Below are 16842 nucleotides of genomic sequence, written 5' to 3'. Positions count from 1 at the left end.
TTCAAAGCTCAACCCATTTCCTACCAATGAATGAGCACATGTAGTACCAGAAAAACTCAGGGTGGAGCACGTGATAGGAAATGGGTGGGTCAAAGGATGTCTTTTCTTGGTGCCAAGGCCTTGGCTGTGGATAACAAAAGTTGAGTAGTGTGTAGCTGACTGTGTTGATGGGTGGAAGCCCAGGAGTCTGCAAGGCCAGAAACAGAGCAGGAGAAACCGCATAAAGGAATTGTAGTGTCCAGGAAAAAAAAAAGTACATAGAAATCTATTACAGATGATTAGCATATAGCAGTTGAAACATACCAGCAGGCTAAGGGGTTACTACCGTGTGGTTGTGTCCATGTAGCTACTTGGAGCTCAGTTGACTTGAGAGCACATTTAACTTTAAAAGGAGAAGAGAGAATCTGCCCATCAAAGTTGGATGGAACCCAAGTCCACCCCAAAGCTGCCAAGCAGGAGTAATTTTTATTAACTAGAACACTGTTTCTCAGCCTTGGCAGCTTGAAGATGGGTGGATTTCTGGGAGATGAAGTTCACCCATCTTCAAGCTGCCAAGGTTGAGAAACACTGAACTAGAAGATATATTAAATATGCAAGGTATCAGATAGCCTTATAGTTGTAATTATATTTAAGTTTCAGCAGGTGGCACTATGTTGCTGACCTTGTTTGGGCTCAGAAGTTAAGCAGGGTCAGGCCAGTCTGATACTTGGGTGGGAGACTTCCATGGAATCCAAGCCAGTAGACTGGCAAGACAAGAAAACCAGAAGAAAGTAATGGCAAACTGCTTCTGTATTAATGTCACAGATGTACCCGTATAATCACCAGTTGACCTCAATTTGATCACATCTTATTCCTTTATCAAATATATAGGTGGCCCCACTCATAGCAACTCAGGGTGGTGTACTGCTAAAAACAACCCAGACAAGAACCTGGTGACAACCAGGGATTAAACTACAAATACCAGATGGCAGCACACATTTCCCAACCAAGTCCACGGAGAAAAAGCTGGGTCTTCAAGGCCTGTTTAAAGGACAAGAGGATTGGGGCAACTTGAACCTCTGAGAAGATTCTGTTCCAGAGGGTAGGTGCCATGAACAAGAAGACACACTGATAGGTCCCATCAGATGACATCTTTAAAGATGGTACCTGAAGCAAGCCAACTCCATCCATGTATATACGGTGTGCAGAAATGACAGGAGATACATGGTCTACCATGATATCATGGTACCATGCCATAAAGGACTTTGTAGGTGATAACCAGCACCCTGAATTGCACCTAGAAACTATTGGTACGTACTGCAGCTCACAAAACAGAGGTGTTATATAGGCATTGTGTTTGCACTGTTGCATTCAGGACCAGCTGTGGCTTTCGATGGTCCCCGTGTAGAGAGTGTAACAATAGTCCACATGCAAGGGTTGAGGGACTTCCAGTCCAGGAAAACCAGATGAATCTGGACACCATTTGGTTTTGGATAGGAGCTGTAAGCCCAGGAAGACCCCCAAATTGAACACTATTTTTTTCCAGGAAATGCTACTCCATTCAGAACTAAATATGCAAAGTCTGTGGCACTGGGAGAACCCAAAACACAAAGCCACTTGGTCTTGTCAGGGTTGAGTTTGAACCTGTTCCTCCCTATTCAGAACTGAACAGCCTCCAGGCACTCGTACCAGACCTCAACAGCATTACCTGGCAACCAGAGGTCAAAACATACAGCAGAGAATCATCATATTGATGGCACTTGACCCCATGTTGATGGATGACCCTGCCTAACAGGTTCACGTAGAGAGTAAACAAGAGAGATGAGAACGTGAAACCCTGAGGCACCTGCAAACTTCTCCCCACCTGTCAACAGACTGAGCTGGTCATGGAGCATGGAGAACCACCACAACAGTCCGAGTCCCACACCAATCTTCACAGATGATCCAGGATTCGATGATCATTGGTACAGAAAGCCACTGATAGGTCAAGGAGAACTAGGAAGGTCACACCACCATGATCCTCAGTCTCCCATGATTTTATCTTGGGTTCATAAGGATTCACAGCGGACACAAGTGGTTTCAAAGGCTGCTCAGAATTTATTAGTTTCCGTTAAACAAGTACAAAATGAAGGAAAAACGCGTTATCAAGGCGGTGTGGAAAAAAGACGTAGCTGTGTTGACCCCCAAACAAGTAGAAAAGAACAGTGCGTGGATTTTTTTTTTGTTTTTTTTTAGTTGAACTCTTTCTTTTTATAAAAACCTACGTCTAACTAATTGTACTCAGAAGCAGCCTATCTAGTCTACAGGGATGGGGAGGGGAAAATGGGCTATAGCCCCTAGCGGTCAAATCAGAAGCGTCAGCTGGTGAACACCGGCCTCCCTCACGCCGTGGGACCCGCGGTGGACTTGCTGGGTTCGCTGGCATGGCGCTTCCTCATTGCTTCCTGGGCCAGGTCACAGGTGATCATGCCATTGGCTACCTGGAAGGTTCCTGAGCTGTAAGGGAGCCCAGGATGAGAGCGCGTTATTTCTTACTCAGACATAACTCCATTCTCCCACATGCACCAACCCTGTAATGTTACGTGAGAAAGACCCTGAGAAACGGGGTGAAGAGATGTGGCCTAGGGAACGGTCAGATAAGAGATGGTATAACCCACAGCTGCATAATGGGTGGAGAAAGAGGCTCAGAAGGGACTCTCCCTAACTTCTCAGGCTATAAAGGAGACAGGGGGAGAATTGTACTTTCAGACTTGCAAGATTCTGTTAATGTAGCCTTATAATAAAGTAGAATTAGCTCATCTGGTCATGGTTCTTGTCTGGTCTACCTGGGAAGGCTGACATCAATCTTGCAAGTCTGAAAGTACAAATCTCCCGCCGTCTCCCTTACAGCCTGAGACGTTAGGGAGAGTCCCTTCTGAGCCTCTTTCTCCCCCCATTATGCAGCTGCAGACTATGTCCTCTCTTATCTGACCGTTCCCTGGGCTGCATTTCTTTGCCCCGTTTCTCAAGGTCTTTCTCACATACCATTATAAACCCAGACCCTAAGGTCATCCAATAAGATCCTCCTCTAAGCCCCCCACCAGAGATGGTGAGGTGGGTCTTTACAAGGGGAGAGCTTTTTTTATGGTGGCCCCTTCATTTATGCAATCCTCTCCCCAGAGAGGCCCAATTGGTGCCCACATTAGTCTCATTTCAGCGCCAGGAGAAGACCTTCCTATTTCCCAGGCTTTTAAATGGCTTTTAATTGTATCTTATAGTTGGGTTTCCATATTCATGGGATCTATATTTGTGTTTTTGCAGTGGAGAAATTTATCATACTAAATATTTGGCTACGGCTGAGTGTCCCTGAGTGATGATGGGACACCTGTATCTCCAGGGCTTGGATTCACCCAACATACCAAGTCATAAAAATTAAACCAAGATGGAAGCTAATTAATTTTAGCATGATGTGTGAATGTTAAAAGCTCAATCTTTAAACTGATCTGGTTAAGAGCAGTACGCCTGTGTATTGAACATGACAGATAAGATATACAGCACCCTTTAAATTTTTGTGCTATATATCCCATAAGCCCCCAACACTGATCATGCTGGCTGGGGTTTGTGGGATATATAGTATCCCAAATGCTCAGGGCACCACATTTTGGCCATTAAATGGCCAGTAAAGTGAAAACAATGCCTTTTTGTTCCAAAATTTATCTCTTTGTTATATCTGTGAGTCCCCCAGCACTGCTTCCCATTCTAACAGGAGTTGCCCAAAGCTTTCCAAGGTCCTTATTTCATCAGTTAAGTTGAAACATCCCTGAAGATGGATGTTTAATGTCTAATCCCATCTCACTTACTTCTCTGGAGATTCCGATACAGGTGTCATAACTGGGTGGGTGTGCTTTCCGAAGAAAAAACTGGCCCACCAGTGTCCAGGGTCAGACTTGGGAAGACCTACAAAGAAAGGAAGGAAAAAACTAGGATCAGAAGCAGGAAAGCAAAGTTCAGAGACCACTTTGTCTTAGCCAAATATTTTATTTTATTTATAGCCTTCCTTTCCTCTACAACAGTGTTTCTCCACATCATCCTGATAGGTTAGACTGGTCTGAGTTAGTGACTGGTCCAAAATCACTCAGTGTGCTTCCTGGGCTAAGAATGGATTTAAATTGGGTCTTCCTGGTTCTAGAAGATTACTCTCCATTTTGACCAGAGTCAACATGCAGGAGAAAAGAGATGGACTGCAGAATGCAATATTCCTATAGCACGTTGGCCTTCAACCTAATTTAGAGAAGGCTAACCAGCAAAATCTTTCCAAATTAGACTTTTGTTCATGCTAGAACTTTCCCAGATCCTCGCCTCTTCCCTTAGCTAACCCCAAGTAGAAGAACTGAAGGTATTTTGAATTATTTACTCTCCTGCCGATGAGATGTTAATCCCACAAAGACATTTTTATTCCCTTATTTAGCAACAGAAAGATGTAACAGAAGGGACAGCACTATAAAATCGCTGATGGATGTAATGTTTTGGCCAAGGAAGAGACTAAGATCTGCTATAGCAGCCCATCGGCTGCACCCATATGGCAGGAGATCTATTCTCTTCTTCCTTGAACTTTGCCAGAACCTCATTCCTCCTCAGCTGAAAATCAATTAAAGATGTGCAAGGAGAGCAGAAAATGCAGATGATTTTCTCCCACATAAATTCTCCCATTTCTATGGGAATGACATGCTGCCCAACTCAATCGTTTTATTAAAATTGGTCACGGGCCCTGACAACCAACTAAGTTACATTTCAAGCTTTCTTTGCAAAGCCATATTTTTGCATGCAAGCAAAAAAGAGTGCTCTTAGATGTTCATGCGTTTTCATGCACCATGCACAGCAAACATGCATAATAAATAGCTGAGAACACAGCTTAGAGCATTATGTGTATTGAATCAACATGTCCACCTCTGAACTTTAGAGAGAGCAAAAAGTCAACCCTGCCTTGCTTACAATTATAGGAATTGGTTATTCAAAATTCCAGCCACTTTCTTGATGGGTCCCAATACAACCAACTATTGCCTGAGTAATACTCCAGGTCTCAGCTCAACCAAATTCAAAATGGAAAAGAGAATACTACAAGACAAGCAATATCAACGCAATGCTTGGTAGCACAACATGAGCAAGCCAACCCAGTGTGCACTCCAAAGAGCAACCATATTTCCTGGTAATAAATCTTCATAAGGCTCCACAAAAAAGATTTAAAGCTGTTTAATCATATGGTCCTATGAGAAGAACAGGCATGTTGATTCAACGGACTATGGATTTAACAGACAAAATCTAAATTCCAAGCAATGACACTTTTCGCCCCAAGAGACAGACCCAGTTCACTGCATGGTGATTCAATCCAGTCAATGTTCACACGTTTTGCACTTATTATATATTCATGTGAAAGTCCACCCACCATTTAGTGCATATTCAACTCTAATGACAGCCTTCCTCTCATCTTAGTATGTTAAATCAAGGGATAATTGGCCTTGTGTTTGCAAAGGCCTTCAACTAAAAGCAAGGATGAATTTCCACAATCTCTCTAAAATATTGACCTGGATGGTGTGGGATGACTTCTCCAGAGTACTCAGAGCTTCCACAAGAGCTGTTGCTGGAGGTGGAACCCAAACGTCCTGCAGGAGAAGACAAGGCACCAAGTTAGCGAAAACATTTACCGCTTTCCATACTGCACCTTCCTGCTACATCTTGGGAATTGTCAGGGTTAACCCTTTCCAAAACAACACAGGAAGAACCTCCACTTTAGAGAAGCTCAAGAAATTTTAATAAAAAGTTCACTTGAATCAAAACAAAGCCAGAGAAGAGGCAGGGGATTCAATTCTGGGTTGGGAGATGTTTGAAAACCCTTTACTCAGAAATAACCAATGGCTAGAGCAGTGTTTCTCAACCTTGGCGACTTTAAGACGTGTGGACTTCAACTCCCAGGATTCCCCATGGGAATCCTGGGAGTTGAAGTCCACACGTCTTAAAGTCGCCAAGGTTGAGAAACACTGGCCTAGAGTCTTTTACATACACATTCATTGGGGCCACAACAATTTAAAACCATGTACTGTAACTCATTAGTTTTTCACCCTGTGTAATATTTATATGAAATGCAACAGGCATTTTATGAATGTCATCGTTTCAAAAAGTTGCAGTGAAAGGGGTTGGAAGAACTTCCAAAACTAAGAGCCTCTAGCTTCAAAATCCCAACTCAGTGCTTTATTGTTCTTCTCTCATGAATGCTCCAAAGACAAGTGAAGGAACACGATCCTTCCCAAGCAACCCCATGTACCACCCACGTTGCCACGTTTCTGGCTACACTGACTTTGTGGCTCTTCCCACACCTCCAGGGCCCATTGCAACATTGCGGTGAGGGAGAACATAAAAGTTTGCATCAATAACCATGTTGAACTTTGGCCCAGTTCCCTCATGCCCCAAAACTCCACCCAGGGTGGAGAAAGAGAGAAGCAATGAAGGATTGCAAGAACTTGGGCTGAGATACAGACAACTCCCCTTAGATCAGTCTTCAGAGCAGGGAACAGGAGGGGAAGTTTTTCATAAGCCCCAACCGAAAGTGCTGGGTTAATTAATTTGTTTCAGCTGCAGAAACCGAGATCAACCATGCCAAACAGAGTAAACCTTAAAAAACTCATTAGCTTACTTATTACTATGAAATGCATGAGTTCCTTCTTTGTAAACAAGCAAAGGAGAGAAGCCTGTTTTAGAGTTTGTTTTTGGTTTTTTTGGTTGACTCCTGGCGACTGCCTGGATAAGTTTCTGCAGTTTTCTTGGCAAGATTTCAGAAGTGGTTTGCTCTGGCCTATCTATCTTGATTTCCACTCCACGGAGTCCATCTTTTCCTCATTATGGGAACTGAGCAAGATTTCCAAACATGGCAAATTCCAGACCGGTGGACTTCAACTCCCAGCATTCTCATCAGCGGCCTATCCTGGCTGGGAAATTCTGGGAATTCTAGTTTACCCATCTGGAAATTACCCAGGTTGGAAGTCCTGGAATAGAACAGGAAGATGCCAGAGTCTGGTCAGACCGATACCCTGCACTAGCCGTAGTTTGCTGAGTAAGCCACAATTGTTCAAGTTCATATATCATGCCAAGCCATAAACCATGGGTTGGTTTTTCTTTTGGGTTTTTTTTTGGTGGTGTGAGTCAGTGTTAACTCCTGGCAGTTGTCTGGAACAGCCCCAGTAGTTTTTCTTGGCAAGATTTCAGAGGTGGTTTGCCCTGGCCTCCTCCTTCCTAGGGCTGAGAAAGGGTGACAGTCCCAAGGTCACCCAGGTGGCTTCATGCCTAAGGCAGGACAACAACTCAGGGTCTCCCAGTTTCTAGCCTGGTACCTTAATCACTACACCAAACTGGCTCTCAGAAGCCTGTTAATACTTGGGTAGAATTCCCACAGCGTGCCAAATCTCAATTTAGTTAGCTATTGAGAGCAGTACCGAAATCCAGCCATAGTGAGAGGTGGGGGAGGAGGTAACTCATCAACCCTGCCCTATTTTTGCCCCTTCTAGAGCACTGCACCCCAGATGACAGCTCTGAAATTTGGTACCAAAATAGATTTTTCTTAAATCATGGCACCCAAAGACTCCAAATAGGCACTGGAGCCTCTTTATTTTGGCTGAAGATATCCCCTAGAAATGCTCCAGAAAGGGTTGAAATAGTCAATCCTTGCATGGGATTAGCACATCACAGCCACCACCTTGTAATCTTCCAAGGTACAGTACTATGGCTTGTTCAACAAGCCAGACTTCAAATATACTCTCGCTTAATATGATGTGCAGGCCCAACCAGGTTAAGTCCTCAGCCGGTCATTTCCATCTTGGAAATGTAACTTCCCTGAGATCTAAAGCTACTTTTCACAGTCTCAAGTCAAGAAGGGCTGATCCACACCCTGTGCTAACCAGGTTCAAACATTATGCAAAACCATTATTGGTTTACCTTTGTTTTGTTGAACTCACACTTATTCGACTTCCCCATCCCCAACTAACAAACCAGGCCCACACCACAGGAAATTATTTTACAAGCTACAGTGGTTCAGTTCACATAATCCAGTCACCTCTTTTGCCCCTTGAAAGTTCTCCCCACTCCTGTCTTCATCTCAAATGTGACACCCAACTAAGACTGTAACTACATTTACACACATTTAACCTGGTTATCAAACTAATCTATTTTCTGCATCTGCATAATAAGCTGAACCACAAACTCATCGAAAGTGGGAAGTGGGTCCTACAGGACAAACCACCTTCTTCCCACTCCACTTGAGAAGAGTCTCCCATGTAGTCCACACACAGCTGAAGTGACACAGTATGCAAATCTGTACCCTCCTGGGGTCAACAGGATGGGACAGGTTGAGCCTCTCCCATCCTTTACCCTTGGTTGGTAGCGGCTAACAATGCCCCTTCTCCGCTCTTACTCCGGTAGTAGTCATGGGTTGCCACCAGGGAGCCACTCGACGGGATTGCTGCCATCTTTCTTGATCTTCTTTCTTGTGCAAGTTGTAAATCCTGGACACACACAAAAAAAAACATTAAGCCCCTTATCGGAATGCAGGAAACAGCCATGTACCGATTAAGACCACCTCCACCCCTCTCACAGGACCGGGATACGTTTAGAACCTAGTTAAGAAAGATGTGGAAAAGCTTCCATTGGTAGAACATTCTGTTCTTCTCTAGTCCAGGCCAACCTGGCTGTTTGGGGGTGATCCAGCTGTTTGCTGGAAGCCAGTCTTCCAGATCAGAAAGTGACTAGGGGTCACGAGCTTCTGCAGAATCAGAAGCTGACATCAAAATGACAAAAGCAGCATTGCCCTGTAGGGACCACTGTTTTGTACATGTGTCATGATGTACAAAAGGTATGGCCCCTGCATCATGGCAGCACAACCCTATTTAAGTCTCTGACCCTACAGTCATCTCCGTTTGTGGTGTTTGGAAATGGTATTTCAACATTGGGATATATTTTTGGGGTTGGGCTCAGGGAAAGACTGCTTCCTTCATGACAAACACTGAGCCAGCCCCAGTTAGCTCCCATTCATACTTTTACAACTACAGATTGTCCTCGTTTAGTGACCGCCTCCTTTAGTGACCATTTGCAGTTAAGACAGTGATGAAAAAATAACTTTATGACCAATCCTCGCATTTACGACCTTTGCAGGTCTGTAAAACAAAGGAAAGCTGAAGTCAGATCATAAGCACCGTTGTGGTTTCACTTGGCAATCGCTTTGCTTAACAAATGAGCCGGTCCCAATTGTGGTCACTAAATGAGGACTACCTGTATATCAATTAAATTGTCAGTGATATTGCCACTTTTTCTCATTAAAAAGTACTATGTCTGACAAACACAACAGCCAATGTCTGTAAGCGCGCGCACACACACACTTTTTGGAAAAGTCAGACTTCTAATTTCCTTGGTGGGGTCCCCATTCTCAGACAGTGACTGGCAGGACTTAAGACGCAAAAGGCTGTGAACCATACTTGGAACTCACACAGTAGCAGACGATTCCATACCATCACCACTCAAGTTGCTGCCGAGTTGCTAGGATTAATTGCCACGTCAGCCTAAAACTCTGACTAACTCCACTTTATTAGGCAGCAAATCCCCACAGCTCATCGGAACAGCTCCTGTGGAAGCATCAACACATTTTCATATTGTACCAGCACATTTCATGGGAACAGGCACACACCCTTAGAGCTGGGTGCTGCTCTGACTTGGAACAGCAAAGTCTTATCTAGCATTAATTAACTGTGTTCTGAATTAAGCACTGCCAGTCCAACTTCGGGGCGATAGGAAGAGTCTTCCAGTTGGCCTGACTTATAAATCACCATCCAGGTCCACAGTCAACTCTTCCCAAGTCCTTTTGGGTGGACCAAACATTGTAGGCAAGAGCCAGCAAATATATTCCACTAAGTGTTGGAATATTTCAGCTCTATCAAGAACTCAAGGTAATCCTGGGAATCAACGGCTCTTAGCCTTGATGGCCGTTTGACTACCCCTGAAGAGCATCTGCTGGGAGGCTAGTGGGCTTCCTTGGGCAGTTGACTGGCCACTGGTAGAATATAGTGCTGGACTAGATGGGCTTATGTTCTGATCTAGAATGCAAGATGCAATAACTTGAGGACTGATGTCTGGTTTCTTCTGGGCAGCCTCAAATGTTTAGATGTCCTTTCCCTTGGAGTGAATCTGAAAGGTCTACTCTGTTTTTTGGTGCTTTTGAGTAAATCTTGACTCTTGGCAATGGCCTGGACTAGTCCCTGCAGTTTTCCTGGCAGCATTTTTCAGAAGTGGCTGGCCCTGGCCTCCTCCTCCTTCCTGGGGCTGGGAGAGAAGGACTGGCCCAAGGTCACCCCGCTGGCTTCGTGCCCAAGGCAGGACTCGCACTCAGGACCTCCCAGTTTCCAGCCTGGTGCCTTAATCACTACACCAAACCTGCTCTGCAAGATGAAAAGCAATCTGGAGATGCTCAATAGGTTATGAGTAAAGTCCAACTGCAGGGTGATGGCAAGAGAAAACCAGGTCAACTGGATACAAGGAATAAGCAACTCCATGGGTCTGCCACAAAATAAAGCCTCTTTGGAACATCAGAGCTGAATCTCAGACATTTACCAAGTACTTTTGGGGGAGCTGCTAAGCCAATCAAGGAAGCTTGCACATCTGGAAGGGGTCTGCAGTACTCTAGACACAGCTGCTTTAAAGAATTGCAGAGAGATGCTACATTCACACTCTCGATCAGAAGCCGCCTTTGAGTAAAATCAGCTGTTTCCATTCTTTTGAGATTTCTATTCAAGTTTATTTTCCTTTCCAGTCTTTTTTTTTCCCTTCTTGCCCATTTTTTTTTTCACTGTTCAGGACAAAGTGAGCAAAAGCTACTACTGGAATCAATAACTACTTTACATATGGTTTACTTTAAAGGAAAGAGGGCCCTAGAGGAACTTAGAAATCTGGATTTTACTGGTTTGAACACATGCCAGTCAGAACTGGCACAAACACGAACACACACACACAGTCACTTGCTAGGTACACAAAAGGTCTGGGGCTATAATATTAATTCTGAATAAGTCAGAAAACCCTCCCAGAGATTGAGACATGTGCCTCAATTCACCAGCAGAAAAGGATAACTTTTGTCTTAAAAAAAATAATCTTCCATAATTAGACTCCTCTAAGTGAATCTGAGTTAGCAGGGGCCTGAGATATTCATTCTTGCTCATTTCTCTTGTGTGCCTTTTGTTTTACTGAGGAGGAGAAAACTCTGATCTGAAAACCGGAATAAACTGGCTTACTGCCTGTTTACTTTAAGAAACTCGCTTCTTCTTCTTTTTTTTTTTTAACACCTTTGCATTCAGCAAAGCAAGCAAAATGTGTGGGGTTTGTGCACGCTGCAACATCATTCAGGGAGAAGGCTGGAATTTTTTTAAAAAACAGCTATCATGTACAACTCAAAGATCGAGTTCGCTTTTTTTTTTTTTTTTTTTTTGCTCTGGTACTCCTCCGTTTTCACCATTTGGGCCAATATGGCCACCAGACACCACTCAGCCAAGCAAACGCGGCGGCCAGTCACAATCACTAGAAATACTTCTTCCAGCGTAATGAGGATTAACTATTAACATTTCGATAAGGGCGACTAAACACGAAAACGAACAAGACTACCATGCTGGCAACCACCCGTGTCAAGGCGACGAGTTTACGGGGGAGAAAAATAACCTTGACAAATAAACATTCCCTCCCCCCCCCGAAAAAAAACCAGCCGTTTTTGACGGATGGCGAGAAAAGCGGAAACCCGAATGGAACGCTGAGACACTGAATGGAACGCTGAGGGCCAGCATGGAACGTCCGATCAAAGCTTAGAACGTTCGGGCCTCGCGTCCTCCCTTCTGGCACGGCGAGCGCCGCGACAAGAGGAGGAGACGGTTGGACCGCGAAAGCGTGAGAAAAGAGGAAAAGTGACAGGATGGGAACCGGAACCGCTGAGCGAAACCGACACGTTTCTTTTCTTTAGTTTTTAAACAAAACAGCTGGTAGATGATACCGACCCAAGGGCGCCCTCCAGCCCAGACTACGGAGCAATCGCTTTCGCCTTCCACAACTAACGCGCCCCAGCCGTGCTAGAGCCCCGATCCCAAAGGTGTAGCTGGTCAGAGACGAGTCCAACGCCGAGTCCGACGGGACTTCGGCTGGGACCGTCAACGACACCCTTGCAAGGGAGGAAACCGAACTGGACTTCGTAAGGATCTACTCCCGAGTAGTGAGGCGTGAGTCATGCTCATCCCCGATAAGCACGGTCAGTAAGGCCCCAATTCAAGGATTCTCCTGGGCAGAAGGGCTCGAAGTCGCACTCAGACAGGAGCGTTCGGCAAAAGTGCATTTACAGCTAAGGAGCAAAACCGGAAGCGGTCCGAAAACATGGCTGGTGTTTGTGTGCGATAAAGTGGCTGGATTCGCCCGGCGCGCTTCCCTTGCTCTCCCTTTCGGGTTCAGCCCTTGCCCTGAGCCGCCCCTCGACCAACGGGTCTGCGTTCTCCCCACGCGCCCGACCGCGCCAACGTACTCGCCGTGATTAACACGGGTCGAGTCTAGGGCATCGTGTGAACGCAGCCGCTCGCGCTTTCCCTGGCCGGATGAAGCAAGTTGCGTGAATCCGTTATTCGCAAGGGGGCTCCGCGCGTGGGAAACCTCCCGAGGAGGGAGCCGAAGGCATTAAGACAGAAAAGGGCCCCTCTACCTTGGAGTCTTAGGGCTGCGCCCAGCAGAATCCCGACGGCTTGAGACCACAGGTGACCTGGCTCAGGAGGGCAAACGCTAGGCGACGGAGCCCATTTGCGAAGGAGCTGCTGCGAGTCTCCACGTCCACGAAAGACTGCGAGGCGCTGATGGTTTGGAGGCGGAGGGCGCCGCCGGACCGCCTTATATAGGAGCCGGGCGGGTTGCGTCAGCTCAGGCGACGCTCCCTTCGCCCGCGAGGCGGCGGGGAGACCCTGCGGCCGCCCGGCTGCTCCTGGCGGCCGATCCCGGGCCGCTCTCGCCCTCCTGCGGCCAGCCGCGGGGCCCGGCCGCGGCCTGCAGAAGGTAAGAAGCTCGGTGGGGGCGGAGGGAGGGCGCTGGAGGGGAGGAGGAAGAGGCCGGCGCGCGCCTCTCTCGGCAGCCCTCTAGTGGAGGTCCGTGCGTTGACGGACCCGGTCTGCATTTACGAATCGGTTCCTCTGGCGTTGGGCCGCTTGGACGCCTCTTCTGGCGTTTTTGCAACGCGATGATGATGACGATGACGATGATGAAGATGATGGTGGGTAATCTGCAATTAGATTCACCGTCTAAGGCTGGTGAAAGCTTAATAATTCAAGCCCTAACCAAGGACCTAAGAATGATTAAGGTAGGCCGTTCCAAACAAGGTATTTTTTTGTAAATTTGTAAATTTAGGGTGTTCGGGTCTGATCAATTCAAAATTTCTAAATACTTTGGGAGTCCTTTAAGCATTGCTCCAAAGGCTCCAGTCACAATTGAAATAACAGCAGATTTCTTTTTCCACAAGTGTTCAGCTTTAATCTGCAAGTCCTGGTATTTTGTAATTTTTTCCGATTGCTTTTCCTCAATCCTGGCATCACCCGGTATAGCAACATGAACCAGACCTTCTTGTTGTTGTTGTTATTATACCCAGCTTTTTTATATATGTAACTCAAGGCGGTCAGCTGCCTCCTGTTTTCCCATAACAACAACCCTGTGAGAGAGGGTAACTGGCCCAGCCAGGCTTTCATGCCTAAAGCAGGCCTAGAACTCACGGTCTAGCACACTCCCCATTGTGGTAGTGAGTGCAAGTTGCGCAAAAGGAGGCCCTTGTGACTATCCTCACAGAGACATGGTGCAGGCATGCCTCTTAGCAAAGAAAACGGTTGTCTAATGTCAACCATTGCAACGTTGCCTCTATTTGCCCAAAAGCTACAAGACCTGGTATGCAGAAATCTAAACAGTCACTAGATGGTAGCCAAGTGATATGGAAAAATCCATCTGCCTCTCTGTTGCCATCTAGTGGTTCTTTTTGGACCTAGTTCCTGGTTCTGTCTCCCTCAGCATCTGCCCAGCCAGTTCAATCCTGCAGGGTTGGCATGCTCCGGGTTCCCTCAATTAAACAATGCCATCTTTCGGGACCCCAGAAGTGTGCCTTCTCTATAGCAGTGCCTGCCTGCTGGAACAAGGTTTCCCCCGAGATGCAGATGGCCCCCACTCTGCTATTGTTCAGGAGAGCCGTGAAGACGTGGCTCTTCACCGGGGCTTTTGGTGAGGGAGAGGGAGACCCCTCGCTTCATTGCACGTAACGTCTTTTATCATTTTTATCTTTTATTCATTTTATTGTAATTTCTTTATTTGATTGTTGTCTGATTGCCTCTAATAATAACATATTAAACTTGTTATTATTAGAGTTTAAACTTTAATAACATATTAAACTCTAATAATAACAAGTTTAATATGTTATTATTAGTAGTAATAGCGGTAGTAGTAGTTCATGGACATGGTCATGCAACTGTCTTGATAACAGTATGGAAGGGATTTGCCATAACCATTTTGGGTTTTTTATTACTTTCCACTCCAATCTGCAACCTTAGGCATTCTTGGTGGTCTCCCGTCCAAGTACCAAGTAAGTCTGCTTAGTTTTTTCATAGCACCCAAGGTTAGGTAGTGTGGAGAGTAGAACAGAGAGAGGGTCTGTCCAAAGTATGCGTCAAGTTGTGAAATGATCCGAAGGAGAGAGAACTTTTCTAGAACCGTTATAAAATAAAATGGTAAACTGGCAATAAAGGGGGGGAAAACAATAAAATGTAAACCCATATTCTTAATGGGAAGGGATGAGCTTGCTTACTTTAGTAGAATTTCTGAAATCTGGATTTCATTTCATTTTGAAGTCATCCCCTTTCATTTACTGATGGAAGGAAGGGGTGTTCTGTGGCCTTAAATCGGCCTCTCTTAAAGTGCTCTCAAAATGCTGCAGCTTGCAAAATACTGGCAGGTCAGAGCTTTGCATAGGAACCACCTGTTCTTGTCATGATTATTCCTCCACTCAAAGACCGTTGTGATGGGTTAAAAAAGGGGGGGGGATCTTCCAATTTCAATGGTGTTGTTTTGCACCAGATTGGTAAGAATTTCTGAGGAAAACACCCTGGTGACCCCCAGTTTGAGAAATCTCTCTCTCCACACACATGCATACAGTGGGCCTTAGCCAAGGTGGGGGCGGGGGGGAGGTTGCAGAAGGCAAGATGGCAGTTATTGCAATGTGACTGAACCCCTTTTGTGACCCTCCCCCAAGGGTATTGGTCATTCCAGCCCACCCATGTCCTGTACATAGCTGATCTCCAAGTGGTTCTCTTTCCTGCTATCTTAATAAGTTACTACTTTGTGGGTCCCCCATTGATTGGGCCCCACTCAAGGGTGGGCCTTCCGATCCACCCCTAATGATGCCACTTTGGCCCTTCACCTGCCCATACGGTTTAGATCAGCCTGAGAAAGGGGTGGTTGTGGCCCTTCCCAAAGCCATCTAGAGGACACTGTCAAAAGGGAGAGATGCAGAGTTCAAACTTAAACCACGCAACCTCTTGTGATGCCTTCAAGAACCTCTTGTGATACCTTCAAGATGAATAGCATGAATATAAAAGTACAGTTATTAGGGGTTGGATGGGTTCTGTTGCCCTTCTGAAGGCACAGTAGGTGTTCATTGTGTGATGACGTCGTGATAAAGCCAGTGATGTCATCTGCAACCATCTGCAGAGGGTCCGCCTTCAAAGACCATTACACTTATAGAGCGCTGCTTGGAGGGGGAAGATGTAAGGGGTATGTGGTGTGTGGACACTTCATGCTTAATGACTCACAAAATAACAGTTGAATATAGGTTGGGGAATGCAGTGCCGTGCCAAAACTGTAGCGAGTCAGAAGATGACCTTAATGGAAATGCAGGACATGTTCCCTGAAGCATTTTTTAAGTCCAGAACGTCCAGATAACATTTGGAAGCTGGGCAGACAGATGCCTCCCTGATTCACTGAAGTATAAGGAGGAAAAACAGCACAATCCGACTTGCAGGATCCTGCTCTTGTAGCCCATCTCAAGAAAAGTCGTTTCAGCCTTCCTGCGGAGAAGATTTACTGGTGTGGTCTACCTTGTGGGACTGAGAGAAACCCAGGGGAAAGAGTTCCCACCTCTAATTTGGGGTTTGCGCTCTTATGCCCATACGGTACTTGTTGGAAAGTCAAAAGCAGAAGAACTGTCATATATTCAGAAAGTGGAGCGTGTGCTGTTACAGATTCTGGTGCAGAGGGATAACAAAAGCAGGGGATCGCATTTAACCTCCAGGGCTATTTTTTTGCCATTTCCCATAAATTGGCCAAAGAACCAATTGTTCATGGGAACAATCCTTCTTTCAGGGAGACCTCCACCTCTGGTGGAGAAACACAGAGTGCATTCTTCCAGGACAAGGTTTTGGAGAAAAACAAACACCCCTCCCTGTCCCCAAACACTAAATTTCTGTTTAGCAAGTACTTGGCACGGTATTCTCTTTGCAGATGGTAGAATGGAATAGAAATGGTGTGGTGGTGTGCAAACTAGTTGATCACCTACTTTATGTATACATCCACCCAGTAGATGTAATCTAAGACTCCTTTGCTTTGTTCTGGATACCTCTAAGTCACCGTAGACTCACTGACATTTAGGCATTTGACTGGCATGAATGTGAGAATCGAGAATCATTTCAAACCGAGGCGCACAGTGGAGAAAGTTGAATAATTAAATGGGTGAATCAGTGGATTAATAATCCAAGATACTTAGCTCGTTCAAGATGGAATTGTATGGAACATCTTTGGCGTACTTTCTGT

General features: G+C 45.7%; 1 protein-coding gene across 1 annotated transcript; it reads right to left on the bottom strand.

Annotated features, from left to right (window-relative positions):
- Nucleotides 1-2056: 2056 nt before the first annotated feature.
- Nucleotides 2057-12890, bottom strand: PPDPF (pancreatic progenitor cell differentiation and proliferation factor). The gene is made up of 5 exons (XM_007438790.3): nt 12716-12890; nt 8417-8507; nt 5541-5618; nt 3819-3915; nt 2057-2475 (listed from the first exon to the last, which is right to left on the bottom strand). The coding sequence occupies exons 2-5, from the start codon at nt 8469-8471 to the stop codon at nt 2361-2363; spliced, it is 345 nt and encodes a 114-aa protein (XP_007438852.1). The 5' UTR covers nt 8472-8507; nt 12716-12890; the 3' UTR covers nt 2057-2360.
- Nucleotides 12891-16842: the final 3952 nt, after the last annotated feature.

Source organism: Python bivittatus, unplaced genomic scaffold (assembly GCF_059951505.1).
Source record: "Python bivittatus isolate LINGU-HERP-01145 unplaced genomic scaffold, Pbiv_v1 ctg000700_np1212, whole genome shotgun sequence".
Lineage (NCBI taxonomy): Eukaryota > Metazoa > Chordata > Lepidosauria > Squamata > Pythonidae > Python > Python bivittatus.
This window is presented reverse-complemented; position numbering and strand designations above follow the sequence as displayed.

What these genes read in the sequence shown, in the direction of transcription:
- PPDPF (XM_007438790.3), bottom strand. Translation starts at nt 8,471, where the DNA reads ATGGCAGCAATCCCGTCGAGTGGCTCCCTGGTGGCAACCCATGACTAC. An exon ending in AACCCATGACTACTACCGGA is followed by an intron (nt 5,619 to 8,416) that starts GTAAGAGCGGAG and finishes CTTCTCCTGCAG; the next exon opens with GACGTTTGGGTTCCACCTCC. An exon ending in GTATCGGAATCTCCAGAGAA is followed by an intron (nt 2,476 to 3,818) that starts GTAAGTGAGATG and finishes GCTCCCTTACAG; the next exon opens with CTCAGGAACCTTCCAGGTAG.